General features: G+C 51.1%; 1 protein-coding gene across 1 annotated transcript; it reads left to right on the forward strand.

Annotated features, from left to right (window-relative positions):
• The first annotated feature begins 5923 nt into the window (after positions 1-5923).
• SLC4A9 (solute carrier family 4 member 9) lies at positions 5924-18618 on the forward strand. The gene is given in 25 exon segments (XM_059061252.1): positions 5924-6141; positions 6496-6549; positions 6551-6654; positions 6940-6987; positions 6990-7037; positions 7473-7528; positions 7681-7838; positions 8094-8180; position 8290; positions 8533-8687; positions 9053-9169; positions 9344-9509; positions 9683-9816; positions 9958-10238; positions 11452-11510; position 11548; positions 11724-11911; positions 12039-12152; positions 13594-13755; positions 13903-14081; positions 14799-14871; positions 16951-17019; positions 17276-17449; positions 18065-18220; positions 18565-18618. Coding segments are annotated over 25 exon segments (2856 nt in total).
• Positions 18619-20951: the final 2333 nt, after the last annotated feature.

Raw genomic sequence — 20951 nt, forward strand, 5'->3', positions numbered from 1 at the left:
TGGCCACGCCACGTGGCTTGCGGGATCTTAGTTCTCCGACCAGGAATCGGGATGTGCTCCCTGCAGTGGAAGCGTGGAGTCCTAACCACTGAACCGCCAGGGAATTCCCACTTGCTCTTTTTGATAACTTAAGGTTGATTGATCTAAGACAATGGTTCACAAAGGAAGAGATATTACCTCCTAGGGGATATTTTAGGAATCTGTGGGAGAGTTTTTGGTTGTCACCAGATTAGGGAGCCTCAGGCATTTGTGGGGGAAAGACGTCAGGCACACACAATTAAGAATTGCCCCAACTTCCACTGCTTTTGAGTGTCCCGCCAGATACTCATATGGGTGAAACTCTTGATTATAATTACTTGAGTCTAGACACATCTCTAATTCACCGAAAAATACAAAAAGAGTTTTTGCACTGACTTTTCCAGGAATGAAAGTAGCATGAGTTTTCATTTTGGCATTATCTGAGTTGCCAAACGACAAACCTGTGTCAGTATTTGTAGTTGTCACATTCAAGGTAAGTCTGTGTAGGTGCAACTTCACTGAGATTTCTAGAGTAGTCTGACCAAGCATTTGCCTATTCAAATAATATTATTTTATTTAAAATCACCTGTTTTATATTAATTAGGGTATTCACTTTCTTTAAATAGTAAATGTGCAGTTAGGATATTATCTGTGAACTTCATTTCAGAATAGTAAAGGGACGTTAATGTATTTGTTATAAAAAGGAAATATCGATTCTGAAAGAGTTGAGAACCACTAACATAAGAGATGTTCACATGGAATATGAATATCTGTATCCTTTGTAAAAGTGCTATTCTAGATATTATTACATACAAGGTCCCTGGCCAGTGCCTGAATGAGGTGTAATAAACTCCTCCTGTAGTTCAGTGTTAGGAAGTTTGGCTCATCTGGTATCTGGTATAGGTACTTCCTTTTATGAGATAATGCAGGTGTGGAATTCATATGTTCCCTTTTTGCATCCACTGCAAAGAAGCTCACAGTTAAGTTTTGGTGCTCAGTTGCAGTGATTATCCCCAGTCCAGCATTTTGAAGACAATTATTTCTTACTTCTCCAATTTGATTTTATTATGGGGCTCTTTAATCATTCTTTAAATATTTACTTGTTTCTATGTCTCTTGTTGTCTAAGTCTTTTCTGGTAGTAAGGGGAGCATAAGTAATTAGTTTGAAACTCAATAATCACATACCTGCAGTTGCCTTCCCAACACTTCCTCAGTCTGGCAGTCTAGGTCAGAGGCACCCGGAAAGCCTGAGGTAAAGCGGTTTACTGTGGGCTCGGGTGGTTTTGCTCTGCAGACTCGATCTCTCTTTTTCCTCTGCCTCCTCCTTTCAAAGGCTCTCACCCCTTCACTCCAGATGGAGTGTCGGCATTGTGACAAGTGGAAGCAGGCTCCAGCTGTCAGGGTCCACTCCAAATCTTGGCTGGATCTTGGTGTCTGGGGTCAAGCTGGGGTCAGAGAAGGGCACCCCAGTTCCAGGATGAGAGATGCACAAAGCTCCAGCTGGAGAGATTCTTCCTCCCCATATACTCTCCTAGCATCTTGTCTGAATCCCTCAGAGAGGAGGCTTTAAGCTGGGCTGAGGCATGTTACTGACACCTTTCTGCTCCCTGGGTCCACCAGCCCGTAACTCTGACCTTGAGCAAGGTATCTCTCTGAGCCTCAGTTTCCTCATCCAGAAATGGGAACATTAGCTACCTCAAAGGGCTACTGTGAAGACTCACTGAGATAACCTGCAAGGTGCTCAGGCAGTGCTTGGAACATAGCAAGTACTCAGAAACCAGCAGTGGCTGTTCATTCCACTCTGCCCTGGATTGGTATGACTCATAGGCCTGTCTGCTGGCCCCAGCTGTGAGCTCCTGGAGGCAAGAGCATGCATTCAATCTCAGCTCCTCATTCATAAGTTCAGTGACTGTGGCAAATTGCTCAACCTTTCTGAGCCTCAGTGTTCTTATGATAAAGTAAGAATAATGAAATATACCTCAAATTTGTGGTGTGAGTAAAATTAACAGTGGTTATTTTGGGGTAAAAGGGCATTTGAAAATTTATTTTATGTTATTTTTACTCTTATGAGCATTTTCTGTTTTCTCTAGAACAAATGCAAATTACTTATGTATTGTAAGTCATTTTTCAAAAATGTTCTTTTTTTCTGAAAAAAAACCTTTAAATTTATTGAGCACTCACTACATTTTAGGTATTGTTCTACGAGCTTTACATACATAATTTTATTTAATTCTCACAACAGCTGTCTGAGGAAAATAGTATCTTCACCCCCATTTAAATTAATTTATTTATTTGGTTGTGCTGGGTCTTAGTTGCGGCAGGCGTGCTCCTTAGTTGAGGCATGTGAACTCTTAGTTGTGGCACGCATGTGGGATCTAGTTCCCTGACCAGGGATCTGGTCCCCTGCATTGGGAGCACCAAGTCTTAACTGCTACCACCAGGGAAGTCCCCACCCCCATTTTATAGATGGGAAAACCAAGGCTTAACGAGGCTGAGCAATTTGCTCAGCTGGTTGTAAGTGAATCTATACATGTGATAAAATTTCATAAAACTATACACCCAAACACACACAAATGAGTGCATATGGAAACAAGTGAAATCTGAATAAGGCCTGCAGTCTAGTTAACAGTGTTGATCTTATATGTCATCGTCCTGGTTTTGAATATTATACTATTGTTATGTAAGATATTACCATTGGGGGAAGCTGGATGAAAGGTACCAGCCAGAGACCTGCTTTTTTTTTTACAACTTCTACTATAGTTCTTCTTCTATGATTAGACTCACATAGTTTTTTAAAAAATAAGTTAAATTAAAAGTTTTTTAAAACTGTGAGTTTTTTAAAAGCTTGTCATAAGGATTACATGAGATAATGTGCCTAGCACAGTGGTTGGATGCAACTGACATTTCACTATATGATATTTTCTTTCTTCCCCACTCTGGAAGTGACTATTTTCATAGCTTTTAATTATAACAGCCTCCCTCTATTGTGTTTACTATGTACCAGGCCTATTTTACATGCATTGTTTTAATAAAGCCTATGAAGTGGGCACTTTTATCATTCCCCTTCTGCTGTTAGGAAAACTCAGGTTCTGCAAAGGTAAATCTCTTCTCCACTTGCTACAAAGTGACCAAGCCGGGATTTACACCCAGGCAGCCAGTTGGTGACACTGCTTCCTCCCCCTCAGGGCCAATTCAGTGTACTGCTAAAGGTCTACTTTGAACCTTGGAAATCATCTACTCCAACTGTCTCAGTTTCGGTGGAAGAAAACAGGCTCAGAGCAGGGAGGGGCTTTGCCCAAGGACACCCAACAAGTCTGTGTTTGAGCTAGGATGAGAACCAGGTCTTTGAATTCCTGGGCCAGGGTATTTTCCAGAGCTCATGCCCAGGGCTGCTCTCCCAGACAGCACACCTTCACTGGCCCTGTCTGGGAGACCACTGATGCCCACAGACAGACCCTCCCTCACCTCCCTCACCAACCTGTGCAGCTCAGGGCACTTGAGACCCAAGAGGGAGAAGGGCCCAGGGAGGGTGGAGACATGGTGGCCCTCTATTTCAGGCAGCCTGGGGAGCCAGAGTAGTTGGGGCCACAGAGAGGGCAAGGGCAGACCCTCTGAGCTTTAGCTGGAATGGGGGAGGGAAGGGAGGCTGTGCTTGTGAGGGGGTATTCATGCCAAATCCGGCGCCTGTCCCCCTCAGGCTCTCTTGAGTCACTTGCCCCTGGGGTTGGGACACATTCTTGGAGGGGTGGAGTCACAGGGATTCCCCATCCTCTCAAGCCCTAGGCCAGTTTCTATTCTTCCTGGGACTGAAACCAACTTCTCTATCAGACTCAGCACCCAATTCCCAACTGGTAATATAGTGACTCGCTCCTCTAATTCCTGCCCTGGGAACTCCTTGGACTTGAGATATTTGCCCCAAGTCCACACCCGGGGTTGGTGAGGAGGCCCAGCCTGAGTTCCATTTTTCAGAGAGGAAATGGGTCCCAGGTATCTAGTGGGGAGGTTGACCCGCATTCAGTTGAGCCTGATGGGTCTCTGTCCCCATCGCTGTTGCGCTCCCCCGTACCCCATCCCGCCAGGCCAGTCTGCAGTGGCTCAGGGCAAGGCGGAGGATCAAGGACCCCTTCCTGCCATCCCCACCATCTCTGCGCCCTAGTGGGTCCGCTCTGGGAAGCAAACCCTGCCGCTTGGCCCAAGGGAGCGGCCCTAGCGATCGTTTCTGCGGGGAGCAGCGCCCTCATGTGGCCTTAATGAGAAGCTCAGCTCATTTCCCAGCCCCTCCCTTCCTATGACCTCATTGAACAAGTATTTATTGAGTGCCACCAGGTGCTCTAGGGGCAGTGGTGAAGAAGATAGATAAAATACCTGTTCCGTGGACGGTACATTCCAGTGTGTGTGTGTGTGTGTGTGTGTGTGTGTGTGTGTGTGTGCGCGCGCGCGCGTGCGTGCGTGCGTGCGTGTGGAGGGGTAGGCAATAAACGATTGAAAAAATAAACAAGGCAGTTACTAGTAGTGATAATTGCGAGGAAGAAAATAAAACAGAGAAATGTGATGGAGAAACTTAGGACTCCATGAGTAGGTAATATCTAAAATGAGACGTAGGTGACAGGGATCCAGTCCTGTGAAGATCCGGGGTAAAAGCCTTCCCTACAGAGAGAAGAGCCACTGCAAAGACCCTCAGGCAGGAACAGGCTTCACAAAACAGAGGGAGGCCAGTGTGGCTGGAAAGGAGTGAGCAAGGACAGAACGGTATGAGAGTCCATCAGGGAGGCAGGAGGGCTGGAGCCAGACTATAGATCAGATCTTATAGACCATGACAGAGTTTGATTATTCTTCTAAGAGTAAAGAGAATGTATTGGGTGGGTTTTGAGCAGAAGAGTTATATGTCTTGATTGCCTTTTAAAAGAACCTCTATGTTTGAGTGAAATGGAAATGTATTTTAAAAAATAAAAATAAAAATAATAAAATGAAGGCCCCTATGGCTGCTGTGTGGAGAATGGAAGAGTGGAAGCAGAGAGATCACCGTAAAAGGTTAGAAAACTATTGAAATAATTCAGGTGAGACATGATGGCAGCTTGGAACATGGTGACCATGTTGAAGTGGGGAGATGTGGTGGAATTCCGGAACTACTTTGAAGGTAGAGCCAACAGGACTTGCTAATAGACCACGTTCTCCCTTGCTCATCTAGTGCCAGGAACTCCTCCACAAGCACACCCTAACTGGCTCCTCCATCCTCACTGTGGGGCTGAGTTAGAGAGGCGGACCCCAGGCACACAGCTAAATTAGGAAGTTTCCAGGTGTTGTTGGACAAAGGAACTTAAGACTCAGGCATCTGTTCTTCATGAACTGCCTCCACTTTCCATCATCAGCCCATTTAGTGGGCAGGGCCTCTGCCAGCTATCTCCCTTCTCCCTTAGCTTGCTTGATTTCTATAGACCCAGTTATTTATTAGGTCTCTGTTTGTCCAAATGGGTGCCCTCAGTGTGTGTTGGTGACACTCAAAACAGTCCACGGTATCTGGTGTTTGTATTTGATACAGAGTAGTGGGTAGTATAATCTGGGGGTCAGTCCTCAGACCCAAGCAAGCGATGTATTCCTGTTAATTTACACAAAATGCAGTGGGGTCAGACCAGATCCCACAGGAAATGCGCACCGCCTTTTGCCCCAGGTTGGGCATTTCTGGAGAGCCTGGGAAAGGTCAATCTAGCCTCACACTCTTAGGCTAGCAGGGAATGGGGAAAACAAGCAGGGGAGGAGGTGACTGGTTGGCTCTGGAGTCAGTTGGCCTTGCTGTTTGTGTTGTGCTGCATGCGGAGTGCATTATAAATGTAGCCAGCCATCAGGCCCCTGGCCTCAGAACCTAGGACCACACCAGTCCCTGAGAGTCTGTGCAAGCCTCACCGAGATGAAGCTGCCAGGCCAGGAGGAGTTTGAAGTCTCCAGTGCTTGTGAAAATATACCTACAGGAGAGCTGGACAGTGGCCCTGGCTGTGGCCCCAGTCCTGATGGCCCCTTAGACACAGACAGCAGGGAACAGGGGGTGCCCAAGGACCCTCTGCCTTTCATTCAGCTGAATGAGCTGCTGGACTGGCCCTAGGTCCTGGAGTGGAGAGAGACAGGCGGGTGAGTGGGACCCAGGCCAGTTTTATGGGGCCCTTCCCCCTCCCCCACTGGAGCCTCCTCCATGACTCCCAGCTCTTCCTGTGTATGGCGTGGTAATCTCACCCTCAATCAGGAGTTCCTTCCTGTGTTCCTCATTTCAAGACCCTCACCCTCTATGGTGCTCAGACTTCTCTGCAGTCTGGTTTTGAGTTCCACAAGACCCAAGATGAGGGCTGACTGCCCAGGAGGGGCATACTCTGTAACACTGGGCCCACAACTTCCCCACTGTCTCATTTTCCCTGGCTCTCCTGTGTCCCCACTCCTGAACCTGGGAGAGATGCCCTCAGTAACACTGTCTGCCCCTCTTCACCACAGGTGGGTGCTGTTTGAGGAGAAGCTGGAAGTGGGTGCAGGCAGGTGGAGCACCCCCCCCCCCCCCCGTGGCACTGCCCAACCTCCAGAAGCTCCACTTCCTGATGGCCAAGGGCCTTGTCCTGCTGGACTGTCCAGCTCAGAGTCTCCTGGGGCTCGCGGGTATGCTGGGACCCTTTGCTGGGAGGGCCTGGGCATCCATGCCATTTCTCTAAGATTTCCCCCACAAAGTTTTGGAATTTTCCAGAGCCCACCCCACCCCACCCTGGGGGATTACCCATCCCCGTCACAGGGGAGGGATAGAAATGCAGAGTGAAGAGAAAGTTCACTGGCCCCTGCGTTCCCTAGACTCTCAGAAGGGAAAGGGACCTGAGCAGAGGGCAAAGGGGAGAGTTCAGGGGCAGGGAGTTCGCAGGAAAGGGTGGGAGCCCCACCTCTGTTCTCCAGAGCAGGTGACCAGAGTGGAGTCGCTGAGCCCAGAGCTGAGAGGGCAGCTGAGAGACCCCCACGCCTCATCCAGACCACAAGCACCAGCCCCTGCTGAGGTGAGAGGCCCCTGCCTGGGCCCAAGACCAAAAACCCTGGAGTGGGAGGGTCCCAGATCTCCCCTGCACCTTCCTGGACCAAGAGTGGCCTAGTCTCAGCTGGGACCTCAACCCAGGACTCATGAGTGAGAAGAAGCAGGGGTAGTAGTGAGGGGAGAAGAATGGAGGGGCTAGAATCACAACAGCCAGAGCTCTGTGAAGGGATGTTCTTGGTAGGCACTGTGCCAGAGGTCCATGCACAGTATCTTATTTAATCTTCACAACCACCCTGGGAGGTAATACCACAATTAACCCCATTTTAGTGATGAGAAAACTGAGGAGCAGAGGTTGAAGTTGTGCTCCAGTTTTCACAACTTGGCAAAGCTGGTCAGGGAGCCCTGGTGGATCCACCCCAAAAGCCTGTGCTCTTAATCACCGCATAATCCTGTTTTGTAGGATCTGCTCATCCAAGAGGGGCTTCTCACGAGGAGGAAGCCCCCCTGAAGGAACAGGTTTGTGGCACTTCCTTGGGCAGGGCTGGGAGAGGAGTTAGGGGTTAACAGAGGTCCACCCTCCACTGGACTCCTCCTCAGTCAAGATCCTGCCAACATCCCCTCCCCTGAATAACCATTCATCCTCTGTGTCTCCTTGAACCCCAACCCAGCATCAGAACCCTCTGAGACAGAAGCTCCCACCAGGCGCTGAAGCAGGGGCTGTGCTGCCAGGAGAGCTGGGCTTCCTGGAACAGCCAGTGGGGGTCTCTTTGCGACTGTGGGATCCAGTGGTGCTGGGGCCCCTTACTGAGGTGCCCCTCCCCAGCAGGTGAGGCTGCTGAGTGGGGGTTGGTTATCCTGGAGCCCAGAGAAGGCCTTTACTGGCGAGGGGATTAGGAGGTCTTTGGGTCCAGTTCTCTGGGGGTGGGGATGGGGACTGGTACTCAGGGAGGGGTGGCAGTCAGTGCTGCAAAGAAGGTGTGCACAGGAGCGTGTATATGGGGTTGGTAGTGAGGTCAGAAGCCAGGACCTCCCTGTGAGATAGCAGCCTCTGACTCTCTCTGGGACCTGGTTCCTTCCTCAGGTTTTTCTGCCTTCTCCTTGGCCCTCCCACACAGGGAAGGGGCTACCATGAGATGGGCCGGGCAGTGGCCATCCTCCTCAGTGACCCGTTGAGCAGGGCAGGCACGTGTGTGTCTCTGTGTGTGTATACGTGTGTGCACACTTGTGTCAGTGAGTATATGGACTCTCCACGTGTAATCAGTACAGCAGTGAAGCAGAGTGTGGCTTCATGTCTGTGAGCGTAAGGACTGAATTCCCCTTGGCTACCACCGCACCTCCATCCCTTACCTAGCACAGGGCTGGCACACAGGAGGCACTCACGGATGCTCAGTGCATGCATGCGTGAATAAATGCTTGAATGACTCGTCTGCCTATGTGACTTGTGTCTAGTTTTGAAACTGTGAAAATGCATGTAAGGGTGCAGATCTGTATTTAGTGCCCCTCTGTGCCCCTATCCCCAGCAATTCCAGTGGTCAGTTTGGTGGGCCACCAACTTTCATGACCTTCTGGCAGCCCTGAATGCTTTCCTAGAGGAGGTGACAGTGCTCCCTCTAGGTCGATGGGACCCAGCAGCTCAGATTACCCCGCCTAAATGTCTGCCTTCTGAGCACAAAAGGTATCTGGGGGTCATCATGCCATAGAGATCCTTCCCTAAAGGCCTTGGGTCCAGTTCCACTGTTGAGGAGGGGCAGTGGGGTAGGGGAGGGGACAGGAAAGGGGCAGACCTAAGTTCTGCTGGACCACTCTGTCGCTGTGAGACCTTGAACCTTCCCCTGCCGGAGCCTGGCTTTCACTCCTGTTAGAAGGTCAGAATGTGACCTGGACCTTGTTGAAGTGAGGCCCAGGTCTCCGCGGTCAGAGCCGCGCCCCCAGCCAGCAGAGACACGAGCCGCCGCCAGGGGGCAGGGTGCCGCGAACTTCGGCGCCAAGTTGCGGTCTGATCGGGGATCCTCAGCCAACTCGGGTTCCCCTTGTCCTCAGGCTCCCCTCGCAACTGTGGGAGCCCAGGGGCCCCTCTGCCCGGCGAAGGACCCCGGCTGAGGACAGGCACGGCCGCGGGCCGCACGCGGCCAGCCCGGAGTTGCGGCGGACTGGCAGGTGAGGCGAGCTGGGGTGGGAGCGAGGGTAGCTGTCCTGGGCGGGGGGAGGCGTCACACGGGCCCAGAGGTGTGCGCTTACTGTGCGGGGGGGTGGGGGGGGCGGGAGAGGCTCACCTGGCCCCAGGGACGTGGGATGCGGGAACCTGGATCACTGATGACCCACGGGCTGGAGGCTCCTTGTCCAGGACGTGCGCCGGAAGGCCTCGTGGTACCCCAGCGACTTCTTGGACGCCCTGCACCCCCAGTGCTTCTCGGCCGTGCTCTACATTTACCTGGCCACCATCACTAACGCCATCACTTTTGGAGGTCTGCTGGGAGAAGCCACCGACGGTGCTCAGGTGGGGGGCGGGGGTGTGTGGGGGGGAGTAGGCGTAGCTTTGGTGTTCCACCAGCCATGCCCTTCCCCCTCCTCTGGGTCTATGGTTGGGCTGAGGAGACTCCTCGGAAGCTCGGGTTCCTGGGCTGAGGAATCCAGGGTCCTGTGCTGACAGGGCTCACTGTTGGCTTCTAGGGGGCGCTGGAAAGCTTCCTGGGCCCGGCAGTGGCTGGAGCTGCCTTGTGCCTGATGGCCGGCCAGCCCCTCACCATCCTCAGCAGCACCGGGCCAGTGCTAATCTTTGAACACCTACTCTTCTCCTTCAGCAGGTAGGAGAACTCCCCCACCTCACCTGACCCTCACTAGCACACCCTCGGCCTGGTCTTAGTTGGGTCAATAGGGGAGGGTGGAAACTGGCTCCAGGGGCACCTGACCTGGATTAGGTTGGGAGCAGAATGGGCACTTCCAAGCCCTGCCTGTCTCCCATCCCCCCGAGATCACAGCCTGGACTACCTGCCCTTCCGCCTGTGGGTGGGCATCTGGGTGGCCACCTTCTGCCTGGTGCTGGTGGCCACGGAGGCCAGCGTGCTGGTGCGCTACTTTACCCGCTTCACCGAGGAAGGCTTCTGTGCTCTTATTAGCCTCATCTTCATTTATGATGCCGTGGGCAAAATGCTGACCTTGACCCGTGCCTATCCCATCCAGAGACCTGGCTCTCCTGCCTGTGGCTGCCAGTACACAGACCCAGGAGGTGGGCGAGGGAAATAGGGAGCTTGGTGAAATAGGGAGGATGCAGGAAGGGTGGTCCCCATACTGTCCCCCTTAGTTAAGTTCAGCAAAATGCTGAGTACTTACCCAGTAACCAGCAGCACTTTTCCCTATTCTGGTTCTGAGTCAGATGAAAAATAAGTCAACAGAGAAGACCCAATATCTTTATTTCTGCTGAGAGAAGAACATTGTTGTATCTATGGGTGTATGGGCTTCCTAATGATGAAACCAAAATTGGATCAACTTACCCACTCAGTCATGGGTGCACTGGACAGGGACTGTCTCACCCTAGAGGAGCAGAGCTAAATGCATCCAGGGTGCAGGCAGCTTACTCCCTAGAGAGGGAGAGGAAGGGGCAGGGCCAGGCGTGCCCAGCTTCTTCTCCCAAACTCACCAATCAAATAAATCACTGCTCTTCTCCTGGGCTGAGTTACTGACTGGGTGGAGAGGAGCTTGGAGTATTACACTTGCACATGGTCCCTCCACATGGACCTGGACTGAGGAAGAGGTGTCCTCTCAAGAGTTCCAGACTCTGTATTAGGCATGAAGAAGACTAATTCTGGCCCCGGTGGAAACACACAGATTTGTGTGCTCATCCATTTGTTGGGTGTCTGCTTTGGCCAGTCCTGTGCCAGGCACCTGGGTTACAGATAAGTAGGGAATTTGAAGGGACAAGGGTATGAGGCAATGTCCTGAGGACAGACTTGGTAGTGATCGGAGTCAGCAGACAGATGAGTCAGAACTAAGAACTCTCTGGTTCAGCTGGACCTGTGAAATTAGGCTCCTGATTTGGGCTGGAGAAGGTTCCCAGGGGAGAAAACTCACCTGAATTCTTTTAAAAATAAATCTATTTATTTTTTATTTATTTAATTTTGGCTGCGTTGGGTCTTCGTTGCTGTGCGCAGGCTTTCTCTAGGTGTGGCGAGTGGGGGCTACTCTTTGTTGCAGTGTGCAGGCTTCTCATTGCCGTGGCTTCTCTTGTGGAGCATGGGCTCTAGGTGCACAGGCTTCAGTAGTTGTGGCTCGCGGGCTCTAGAGCGCAGTTTCAGTAGTTGTGGCTCATGGGCTTAGTTGCTCCATGGCATGTGGGATCTTCCCAGACCAGGGATCAAACCTGGGTCCCCTGCAGTGGCAGGCAAATTGTTAACCATTGTGCCACCAGGGAAGTCCCCACCTGAATTCTTCTCTCCTTCCAGGAAATGAGTCTCAGTGGATGAGCACAAAGCCAAAAGACAGAGATGACATCTTCAGCGTGGTGAGGGCTTGTTCCTGGGAGGGCCTGGGAAAGAAAGGGTAGAGACCAAAGAAGTCAGTAGTTCCAGGCTCTTCCCACCCCTCATAGGTCACTGAGGCCCAGCCATCTGCTATGGTTGCAGATCTCCTATCTTGTGTACTCAGTCTCAGTGGACATCAGTGGACATTTATTTCACTGCCCATAACCCCATCCTGGACCACCTCTCCACACAAGACCTAGGCCTGGTCAATGCATCCTTGCTGCCCCCACCTGAGTGTGCCCGGCAGGGAGGCCATCCTTGTGGGCCTGGCTGTCATACAGTCCCAGACATTGCCTTCTTCTCCATTCTCCTCTTTGTTACTTCCTTCCTCTTTGCCATGGCCCTCAAGCACGTAAAGACCAGCCGCTTCTTCCCCTCCATGGTGAGTGTCACCTCTCTTTCTGTGGGAGACTGGCTCTTGGCCTCGGGCCCTGTCTGCAAATGGGAAAGGGGCAGAGAAGGAAGGGGATGGTGGCCTGAACCTGACTGAGTGTCTGCTGGGTGGCCAGGTGTGCAAGATGCTGGGTGACTTCTTCTCAGTCCTGGCCATCCTGCCAGGCTGTGGCCTCGATGCCTTCCTGGGCCTAGCCACGCCGAAGCTCAAGGTGCCCAGAGAGTTCAAGGTGAGAGCTGCGAGTGCAGGGCAGAGGGCAAAGCAGGGCCAACAGAAAGGACCCTAGAGGAGGAAGAGGAATAGATCCCATACTTCTTCCCTAGTCTTCTGTTTTCTCACTCATAACATAGAAATAGTATAATAATGGTCTCACAGAGTTGTTGTGAGGACACATCGTGTGCCAGACACATAGCAAGCACAGAATAGGTAGCTACCATTATAGGTAAGGGGTTAAAAGAGTGGGTTCTGGTCAGCCAGCCCTAGGTCTGAGTTCCACTTCTGTCACTTCCTAGCTGTGTGACTTAGGGAAGTTAACCCGCATTCTGAGCCTCGATTTCTTCATCTATAAAATGGAAATAATAAATTACCATAGTTTTTACCTCACAGGTTGTTTTGAGGTTCACAGAAGATCATAGTGCAAAGCACTATCACATTTATGGGACTGGTACATACCAAGACCTCCATAAATGCTAGCTATTGTTGTTATATGTTCTCCCTACTTTTTTTTTTTTTTTTTTTTTTTTGCAGTACGCGGGCCTCTCACTGTTGTGGCCTCTCCCGTTGCGGAGCACAGGCTCCGGGCGCGCAGGCCCAGAGGCCATGGCTCACGGGCTCAGCCGCTCCGCGGCACGTGGGATCCTCCCAGACCGGGGCACGAACCCATGTCCCCTGCATCGGCAGGCGGACTCGCAACCACTGCGCCACCAGGGAAGCCCTGTTCTCCCTACTTTTGGCATGGCCCTACCCACTACACTACTCCCCAAACTCTTCTTGGCACCAACGATTGCCTGCTCTGATCCAGTAAAGCTGGAGCTCCCTGCCCAGGGCATGACAGTGCACAGGACAAGGCTCAGCACTGACTTAGCACCTAAACTTTGCCTGTGCATTTGGAGACCTCCCCTCCAGCTTCCCTCGGGGTAGGAGAGCACAGGGGCTCCAACTGAGGCAGCCTCAGGGGCTCAGAACCCAAGGCAGCAACTGGGGCCCTCCCCACCACCAGACGCTTGTAATCAGAGCAGACGCAGACACACCCAGCCCTGCCTCTGCCCCAGATCAAGGCAGGTGTGAACCTGAGTTGCCCAGCGCTGGATGGGGGTGCGGGGTACCTAGGGAGAAGCTCTCTGTACATCAAGAAGTGTGGGCGGGCCTCATCCACCACCTCCTCCTCTTGCAGGGAGGGAAGGACCCTGAGAACCAAAGTCCAGAGCCCTTAGCTCCAGCCCAACCCCCAGGCTAGTCCCCCTCCTTCTGCTCTCTGCCGTCCTTGCACTGGGATGCTTTGAACCAGCTATGCACATACAGACTGCTCCCACCTAGCATTCAGTGTCTTAGAGCATGCGGCGGGGGGAGGATGAGGGGGAGAGTTGTGGAAGAGTGCCAAGGCTGGAGTGTGCAGGTGAGGTGCTCCTGAGATACCCTCTCCAGCCTGTCCACGGACTGCCCTTCCCTAGCCCACACTCCGTGGACGTGGCTGGCTGGTGTCACCTTTTGGAGCCAACCCCTGGTGGCTGACCGTGGCAGCTGCCCTGCCTGCCCTGCTATTGTCTATCCTCATCTTCATGGACCAGCAGATCACAGGGGTCATCCTCAACCGCACCAAATATAGACTGCAGGTAAGGCCTGCTGGGTAAGACCCTAGGTCCCTAGCCCAAGGGACAGGAGCTCCAGGGTGGGGTCCAGGCTCCCCCTTTCGCACCCCAGAGGACAGAGGGCCCAGATCTGGGCTAGCTTCATCCTCATTGCCCCGCTGCTATCTGCAGAAGGGAGCTGGCTTTCACCTGGACCTCCTCTGTGTGTCCCTGCCGATGCTGCTCACATCAGCTCTTGGGCTGCCCTGGTATGTCTCAGCCAATGTCACCTCCTTGCCCCACATGGACAGTCTTCAGAGAGAGAGCAGAGCCTGTGCCCCAGGGGAGGCTCCCAGCTACCTGGGCATCAGGTGAGGCCAGTATTCAGGAGGCTGGAATGAGACGTGGGCAGCAAGGTGGGGTATTGGGTACAGGGCAGAGTTATTTGGGCAGCTTAAATTGTAAGCTGGCGACTCCAGAGGGCTCTCTCACTGCCCCATGAGTGTTGCTGTGGGGTGAATGGGTGGGTTCTGGGCTCTGAGGTGGGTGAGTCAGGTCTTCCCCTCTCATCCTTCAGCCATGAGACTGAGAGGGGCCTCCAGAGGAGTGTCATGGATATGAGTGTGGAGGCAGCCAGGGCTGAGCAAGGATGAGGTGCTACCTAATAATCCCCACTCAGTGTAGAAGCACCTCATTGATATTACAAAGTAACCATCACAAAAACAATTTTGTTGGAAACACAGTCTAACTGTCGAAAGTATGTAAAATCAACTTTGCAAATTATGAAGTAGAAGTTTTTATGTTAGTATAAAAATTGCTAATTTTCCATCAAAATAAAAGATAAAAACAAAGAGCAGCTCTGAGCTTGACCTGCTGAAGAGGACTGGGACCCCCGTATTGAAGTGACCTATCCCTTCCTCTCTGCCAATTTTTCACACCAAGCTAAGGTCCCCTCCCTGCCAGGTAACTATTGGGGGACGCCTCCGCTTCCCTCCTGCCAGGGTCTGTTGTGATGTTTGGCCAGCGTGCCCAGCCTGGGCACCCCAGGGGCTCTCCCAGACCCTAGCTAACTCCTCCTTTCCCCACAGAGAGCAGAGGTCGACGGGCCTGGCAGTGTTCATCCTCACAGGAATCTCCATCTTCCTGGCACCTATACTCAAGGCACCTTAGTCACACAAGCCAGCATCAGGGGCAGGGCAGTAATAATAATAAATATAGGAAGAACCGACATTGGCTGAACATTTACCACATGCTGGGCACTGTGTTAAGTTTTCTCCATACATAGTCTCATTTAATCCTCACATTACCGCTGAGAGGCATATGTACTTTAAAAATGAGGAACCTGAAGGTTAAAGAGGTTAAGGAGCTTACAAGACACCACCAAGAGACCTAGTTTCTCAGATCTACCTGAGAACCCAAACTCTGACCCAGTAGGCTTTCTACCCAGTGCAGCAGGGTGCAGACATGCCACCATCCCCAGAGCCCAAGCACTACCCTTGCTCCAGACTCTCAATGAGCCTTAGACTAAGAGTGTGATCATCACAACCCAGAAAAACTTTGAGGCAAAAGCCCTTCACTTCTCCCTCACTGGATATTTATAAACACCTACTGTGTGCAAGGCTCTGCGAGGCACCTGGGAGAAGGGGGTGGGGAGGGGAGTAATATTGAAGAAGAATATGGAACCAAGCCCCTGTCAGCAACACATACAGATGAATTAAAATTAAGCAACAAGGGCTTCCCTGGTGGCGCAGTGGTTGAGAGTCCACCTGCCAATGTAGGGGACACGAGTTCGTGCCCTGGTCCGGGAGGATCCCACTGGGTCTGTGAGCCATGGCCGCTGAGCCTGCGCATCTGGAGCCTGTGCTCCGCAACGGGAGAGGCCACAACAGTGAGAGGCCCGCGTACCACACACACACACACACAAAATTAAGCAACAAGTAACATCAGAAAGGTTCAACAAGCCAAGACAGCAAAGCAGTCAAGGAGGATGTGGAGAATGGTACACAAATTCACAGGCAGGACGACAATAGGTTAGTGGAGGGAAAGGTCATGGAGGCTGGGTGAGAGTAGAGTAGTTGAAAGAGCCAGATGGGCTGGATCAGCCGCTGACTAACTAGGTGACTCTCATTCAGCAGATTTTTACCGAGCATAAGCCATGTGCCAAGCACTCTTCCAGGGACTGGGGATATAGTGGTGATCAAAACAGATCATCCACATCTTGCATTCTGGTGAGAGGAGACAGATAAAAACAATTAAAACAATAAACTAGGATAATTTCAGATAGTGATAAATTCTACGAAACATAAAAGAGGGTAAGGTGATTTAGAGCACCAGGGGTCTACTTTATTTATTTATTTATAAATTTATTTATTTATTTTTGGCTGCATTGGGTCTTCGTTGCTGCGTGCAGGCTTTCTCTAGTTGCGGCGAGCGGAGGCTATTCTTCATTGCCGTATGTGGGCTTCTCATTGCGGTGGCTTCTCTTTTTGTGGAGCACGGGCTCTAGGCACACGGGCTTCAGTAGTTGTGGCACATGGGCTCCGTAGTTGTGGCTCGCGGGCTCTAGAGTGCAGGCTCAGTAGTTGTGGCGTACAGGCTTAGTTGCTCTGTGGCATGTGGGATCTTCCCGGACCAGGGCTTGAACCCATGTCCCCTGCATTGGCAGGCAGATTCTTAACCACTCAGCCACCAGAGAAGTCCCCAGGGGTCTACTTTAGATTGGCTGGTTTCTGGGGTGTCATGACATGAGTAGTGAGAAGTGTGAGTAGTGAGAGGGATGTCAGGGAAGAGCATTTTAGGTGGAGGGAATAGGGACTTCTCTGGCAGTCCAGGTTTAATCCCTGGTCGGGGGGAAAAAAAGAGAAACATAAGTGGAGGGAATAGCAAAGCAAAAGGACTTGCAAGGGGTAGAAGTAAACTTGGACATAGTGAGGAAAGGAAAGGGGCCCAGTATAGCAGGAACAGAGAGAGCAGAGAGGAATGTGAGAGAGAAGAGTGGTAAGAGAGGTGATGGGCAATTTACTTAGCCTCTCTGAAATCCAATTGCTCGATCTGTAAAATGGAGAAAATTATAGAATTTACTGAAGCTGATTGACGTGAAGCTTCAATGAAAGCAGGCAATACAAAGTGGGTATGCTTACATGCTGGAGGCTGGAGGCTGGGGTTGGAGCCTTGGGGGGGGGTATCTGGGCAGCTGGCAGAGGTGAACTACTTTGCCAGCTCTCCATTTCTCTCTACCAGTTCATCCCAATGCCTCTGCTCTATGGCATCTTCCTATACATGGGGGTGACAGCAGTTAGCAGCATCCAGGTGAGTCAATTAAAATCACCAAGTAACCCCACTCTTCTTTTCTTTCCCGCTGGTACCTCCTGCCTGCATTTGCCAATTCCCCTCCTCTCCTCTTTTCCTGCCTCTCCTGGCCACAGGGACTCTGCTGCCACGCTGTGGTTGGGGAGGGGACCAAGGGAGCCTTCTGACCATTCCCAACGCTGGGCTTGGATAGCTAACAGTGACACCCTCCAGGCTACCTGAGTACCCTGCTTTCCTCCTCCTCTTGTTCCCCCAGTTCACAAAGAGGGTGCAGCTATTATTGATGCCAGCAAAGCACCAGCCGGACCTTCTGCTCTTGCGGCATGTGCCTCTGAGGAAGGTCCACTTCTTCACAGCCATCCAACTTGCCTGCCTGGGTCTGCTTTGGATAATCAAGTCTACCCCTGCAGCCATCATCTTCTCCCTCATGGTGACTCGGGGCAGAGTTGGGTGGTGTCCTGATGGCTCCCAGGAGACTCATCCTGGGAGGGTGGCCAAGGCCTGAACAAGAGGAAGAATCTACCCTCTGTCATTTGTCTTGGCTCTGCCTGGTTGGGAATCCTAGGACAAAGAAAGATGGCCAAGGGATTACTACAGATGGGCTAGACCTGGGATACCTGGTTCAATTCCTTTCCCAATCTCTTTGGGCTGATCAGCCACAGGTAGGGATATAAAGCCCAGAAGAAAACTGAAGACCTGGGAGAGGCAAGGCTGGCACTTTTGTTACTCAGTAAGGTGATAATGTAAGTGGCTTCCGGCTTTGTTTTTACTCACTGAGGAAGTTAAGAGCCGTGGGCTTTGCACTGGAACCAATCTGGTTACTACATCCCAGCTCTGTGACCTCTGAGAAGTTACTAAACTCTCAGGGCCTCAGTTTCATTCTCTGTACAGTAGGAATAATTATGTCTACCTCATATGAATGTGTTAGCATTCAGTGAAACTACACACAATGCCTTGCACATAGGTAGTGCTCAATAAATGTTACTGTTGTTAATGTTCCTGCTGCTATTGCTGACAGCTCTTGGCTTTGTTTCTATCCCTGCAGTTGCTAGACCTGGTGGAGGTCCAAAAAGCATTGGAGTGGGTCTTCTCACCACAGGAACTCCTCTGGCTGGATGAGCCGATGCCAGAGAAGGAGAGAAGCATCACTGAGAAGGGGTTGGAGCCAGGGTACTCATTCAGTGGAAGTGACAATGAAGATGTGAGCTCCAGGATGGGCCCTCTCAGGAGAACAGGGCAGGGGTGGGGGAGAGAGGTCTTCTCCAGGAGTTGCCCCTAAAGTGTAATATCTCTGTTAAGTCTGAAGATCTGATCAACACAATCATTCCTCTTTGTTCTGTATTAACATAGGCACACTGAAGGAGCGAGGGAAATTTTTTTCTTCATATGAGCCCATGGTGGGTGGAAAGACCTGGAGACAAAGTGCTGATCTTTGTCTTAATGTGGGTTTATATCCTTTCACTCTCTGGGTTCCTTTCTCTCTTCTGTCTGTCTCAGTCTTTTGTCTTTCTGTTCCCAACTCATCTTGGGATCTCTGTTCCATAGTCAGAGCTGATGTATCAGCCATAGGCTCCGGAAATCAACATCTCTGTGAATTAGCTGGTATGGAGTTGGGGCTCCAGGAAACTAAGCGTGAGGTAAAGGTGTGAGGAAAATGCTCCTGGTGTTGAGGATGGGGAGGTGCAGGCTCAGACCTTGGAAAGCTCCAATGTACTGAACAGCCCTGTTTTCTCTACATGCTCCAGTCCCTCCTGAACCCCGTAGTAGGGGAGGGGGTAGCAGAGTCTCTCCAGAGGAAACAAGCGAGGGTTCCTGGGCTTGGCTCCCTGTGGCACTGAAGTCTGGCCAGTAGAGGGAGCTCAAGCTCACACCAAACTGGAAGGGATGGGAGGTGGGGAAGGGAAGGGCACAATGATAAAAGAATGGGAAGGAGCAGGGAGGAGACGAAGGAAGGATAAAGCCTCCTGCAGCTTTCCTTGCCTTGGAGTCTCCTCCCATAGGCTGCTTCAAACCACACTCCAGACAAGTGGAAGGATTCTTTGTCACTTGCCCTCTCTGCCTTTCCTTCATTTTATTCATCCATTTATCAAAACATTTTCTGAGTACTTTTGGAGTATCCAGGTACTAGAGATACACAGTGGTAAGATAGTCATGGTCCCTGACCTCAGGAAGTTAAAATTCCAGTGGGAAAGACAACTGTTAGAGTGGGATAGTGCTGGCTAAGGGAGGGAGAGGCAGTGGCAGCAGAGGCCTCCGATCTCTTCTTGGAGGGTGGTGAAGGTACAGTGGTGGGAGTTGGGTAGGGCTTCCAAGAGGAAGTAGTCCATAATTTGAAATCTGAAGAATGAACAGAAGCTAGCCAGGATAAGATGGAGGGAAAACGTTCTAGACAAAGGGTACAGTACATGCAAAAGCCTGGAATTTATTCCCCCTTGATGAAATGAACTCTTTGGAGCTCCACCTCGCCATGGCTCTCCAAGCCCAAGTGCCCGAGACCCCACCAGTTGCAATGGAAAATTCTGGGGGCTGGAGGGAGACAGGGAAAATCACGGGATGGCCCAGAACAAGATCTCCTGAGCTCTCCTTATCCCCTATCACTGCTTGGCTCTGTTCTTTGCCTTGTTGTGTAGTCCTTGCTCTGACCCCACTATGTCTTCTCTCTGTTCACAGGTATTTACTCAGGAAGTCAGGACATTGTTGGCCTTTGGCTTAACTGCCAGATGCTCAGTCGGCTGGGAACCTGGAACATTGGGGCAGGACTGGAAGGCAGCTGGCCAAGACCTCATTCACCCGCCTGAGCCAGGGGTGGAGAATGGCAGGGGACAAGCAGGTTTGCTTTGTGGTTGGGAAAGTCTGGTAAGCCAGAGGGACAGACCAGACCCCATTCACTCTCTACCCCATTGAAGGAACCTAAGTCTAGAAGCCCTTCCCATTTTGAAACTTCTGTCCTCACAAATTCTCTTTTGTACAGTCAGGGGGTTGTCAGGGAACTCTTTTCAGTTTGCAAAAGGGAAGAAAAGTCCCTCTTTCCAGAAAAGTATTTCTCTATTTTAAACAGTTTTTTTACACATATAAAAATAAACTTTAGGGCTTCCCTGGTGGCGCAGTGGTTGAGAATCCGCCTGCCGATGCAGGGGACAAGGGTTCGTGCCCTGGTCCGGGAAGATCCCACATGCCGCGGAGCGGCTGGGCCCGTGAGCCATGGCCGCTGAGCCTGCATGTCCGGAGCCTGTGCTCCTCCACGGGAGAGGCCACAAAAGTGAGAGGCCCGCGTACCGCAAAAAAAAAAAAAAATAAAAAATAAACTTTAGTTTTTTGACCACAAAAGTGAATGAGATTATTGCAAAACATTGGAACACTCCAGAATGTGTAATTTTGAAATGGAAATCATCCCAGAGATAACCAGTGTTCACATTTTAGTGTATATTGTTCAGATTTATTGAGTTCTATAACATGCTTGATACTTAAATGTGTTGGATGTTTTCCCCATGTCGGTACTACATACATAGCCAACATTCCTCTTGCATAAAATAAATAACTTTATAAATTGAAAAAGATATCATATATACAAAAGAGTATATAAAATGTCTTCTGCAAGTGCAAGAATTTCTCCAGAGTATATACCTAGGAATGAAATTAAAGAGTAACAATAAAAAGAGCACCTGGTGGCGCAGTGGTTGAGAATCCGCCTGCCGATGCAGGGGATATGGGTTCGTGCCCCGGTCTGGGAAGATCCCACATGCCGCGGAGCGGCTGGGCCCGTGAGCCATGGCCGCTGAGCCTGCGCGTCCGGAGCCTGTGCTCCGCAACAGGAGAGGCCACAACAGTGAGAGGCCCGCGTACCACAAAAAAAAAAAAAAAAAAAAAAAAGAGCACCTGAGTATCCAACACTCAGTTTAAGAGGTATCCTAGTACCTCAGAAATCCTTCTGT

The sequence above is a fragment of the Kogia breviceps genome, chromosome 4, assembly GCF_026419965.1.
Source record: "Kogia breviceps isolate mKogBre1 chromosome 4, mKogBre1 haplotype 1, whole genome shotgun sequence".
Classification (NCBI taxonomy): domain Eukaryota; kingdom Metazoa; phylum Chordata; class Mammalia; order Artiodactyla; family Physeteridae; genus Kogia; species Kogia breviceps.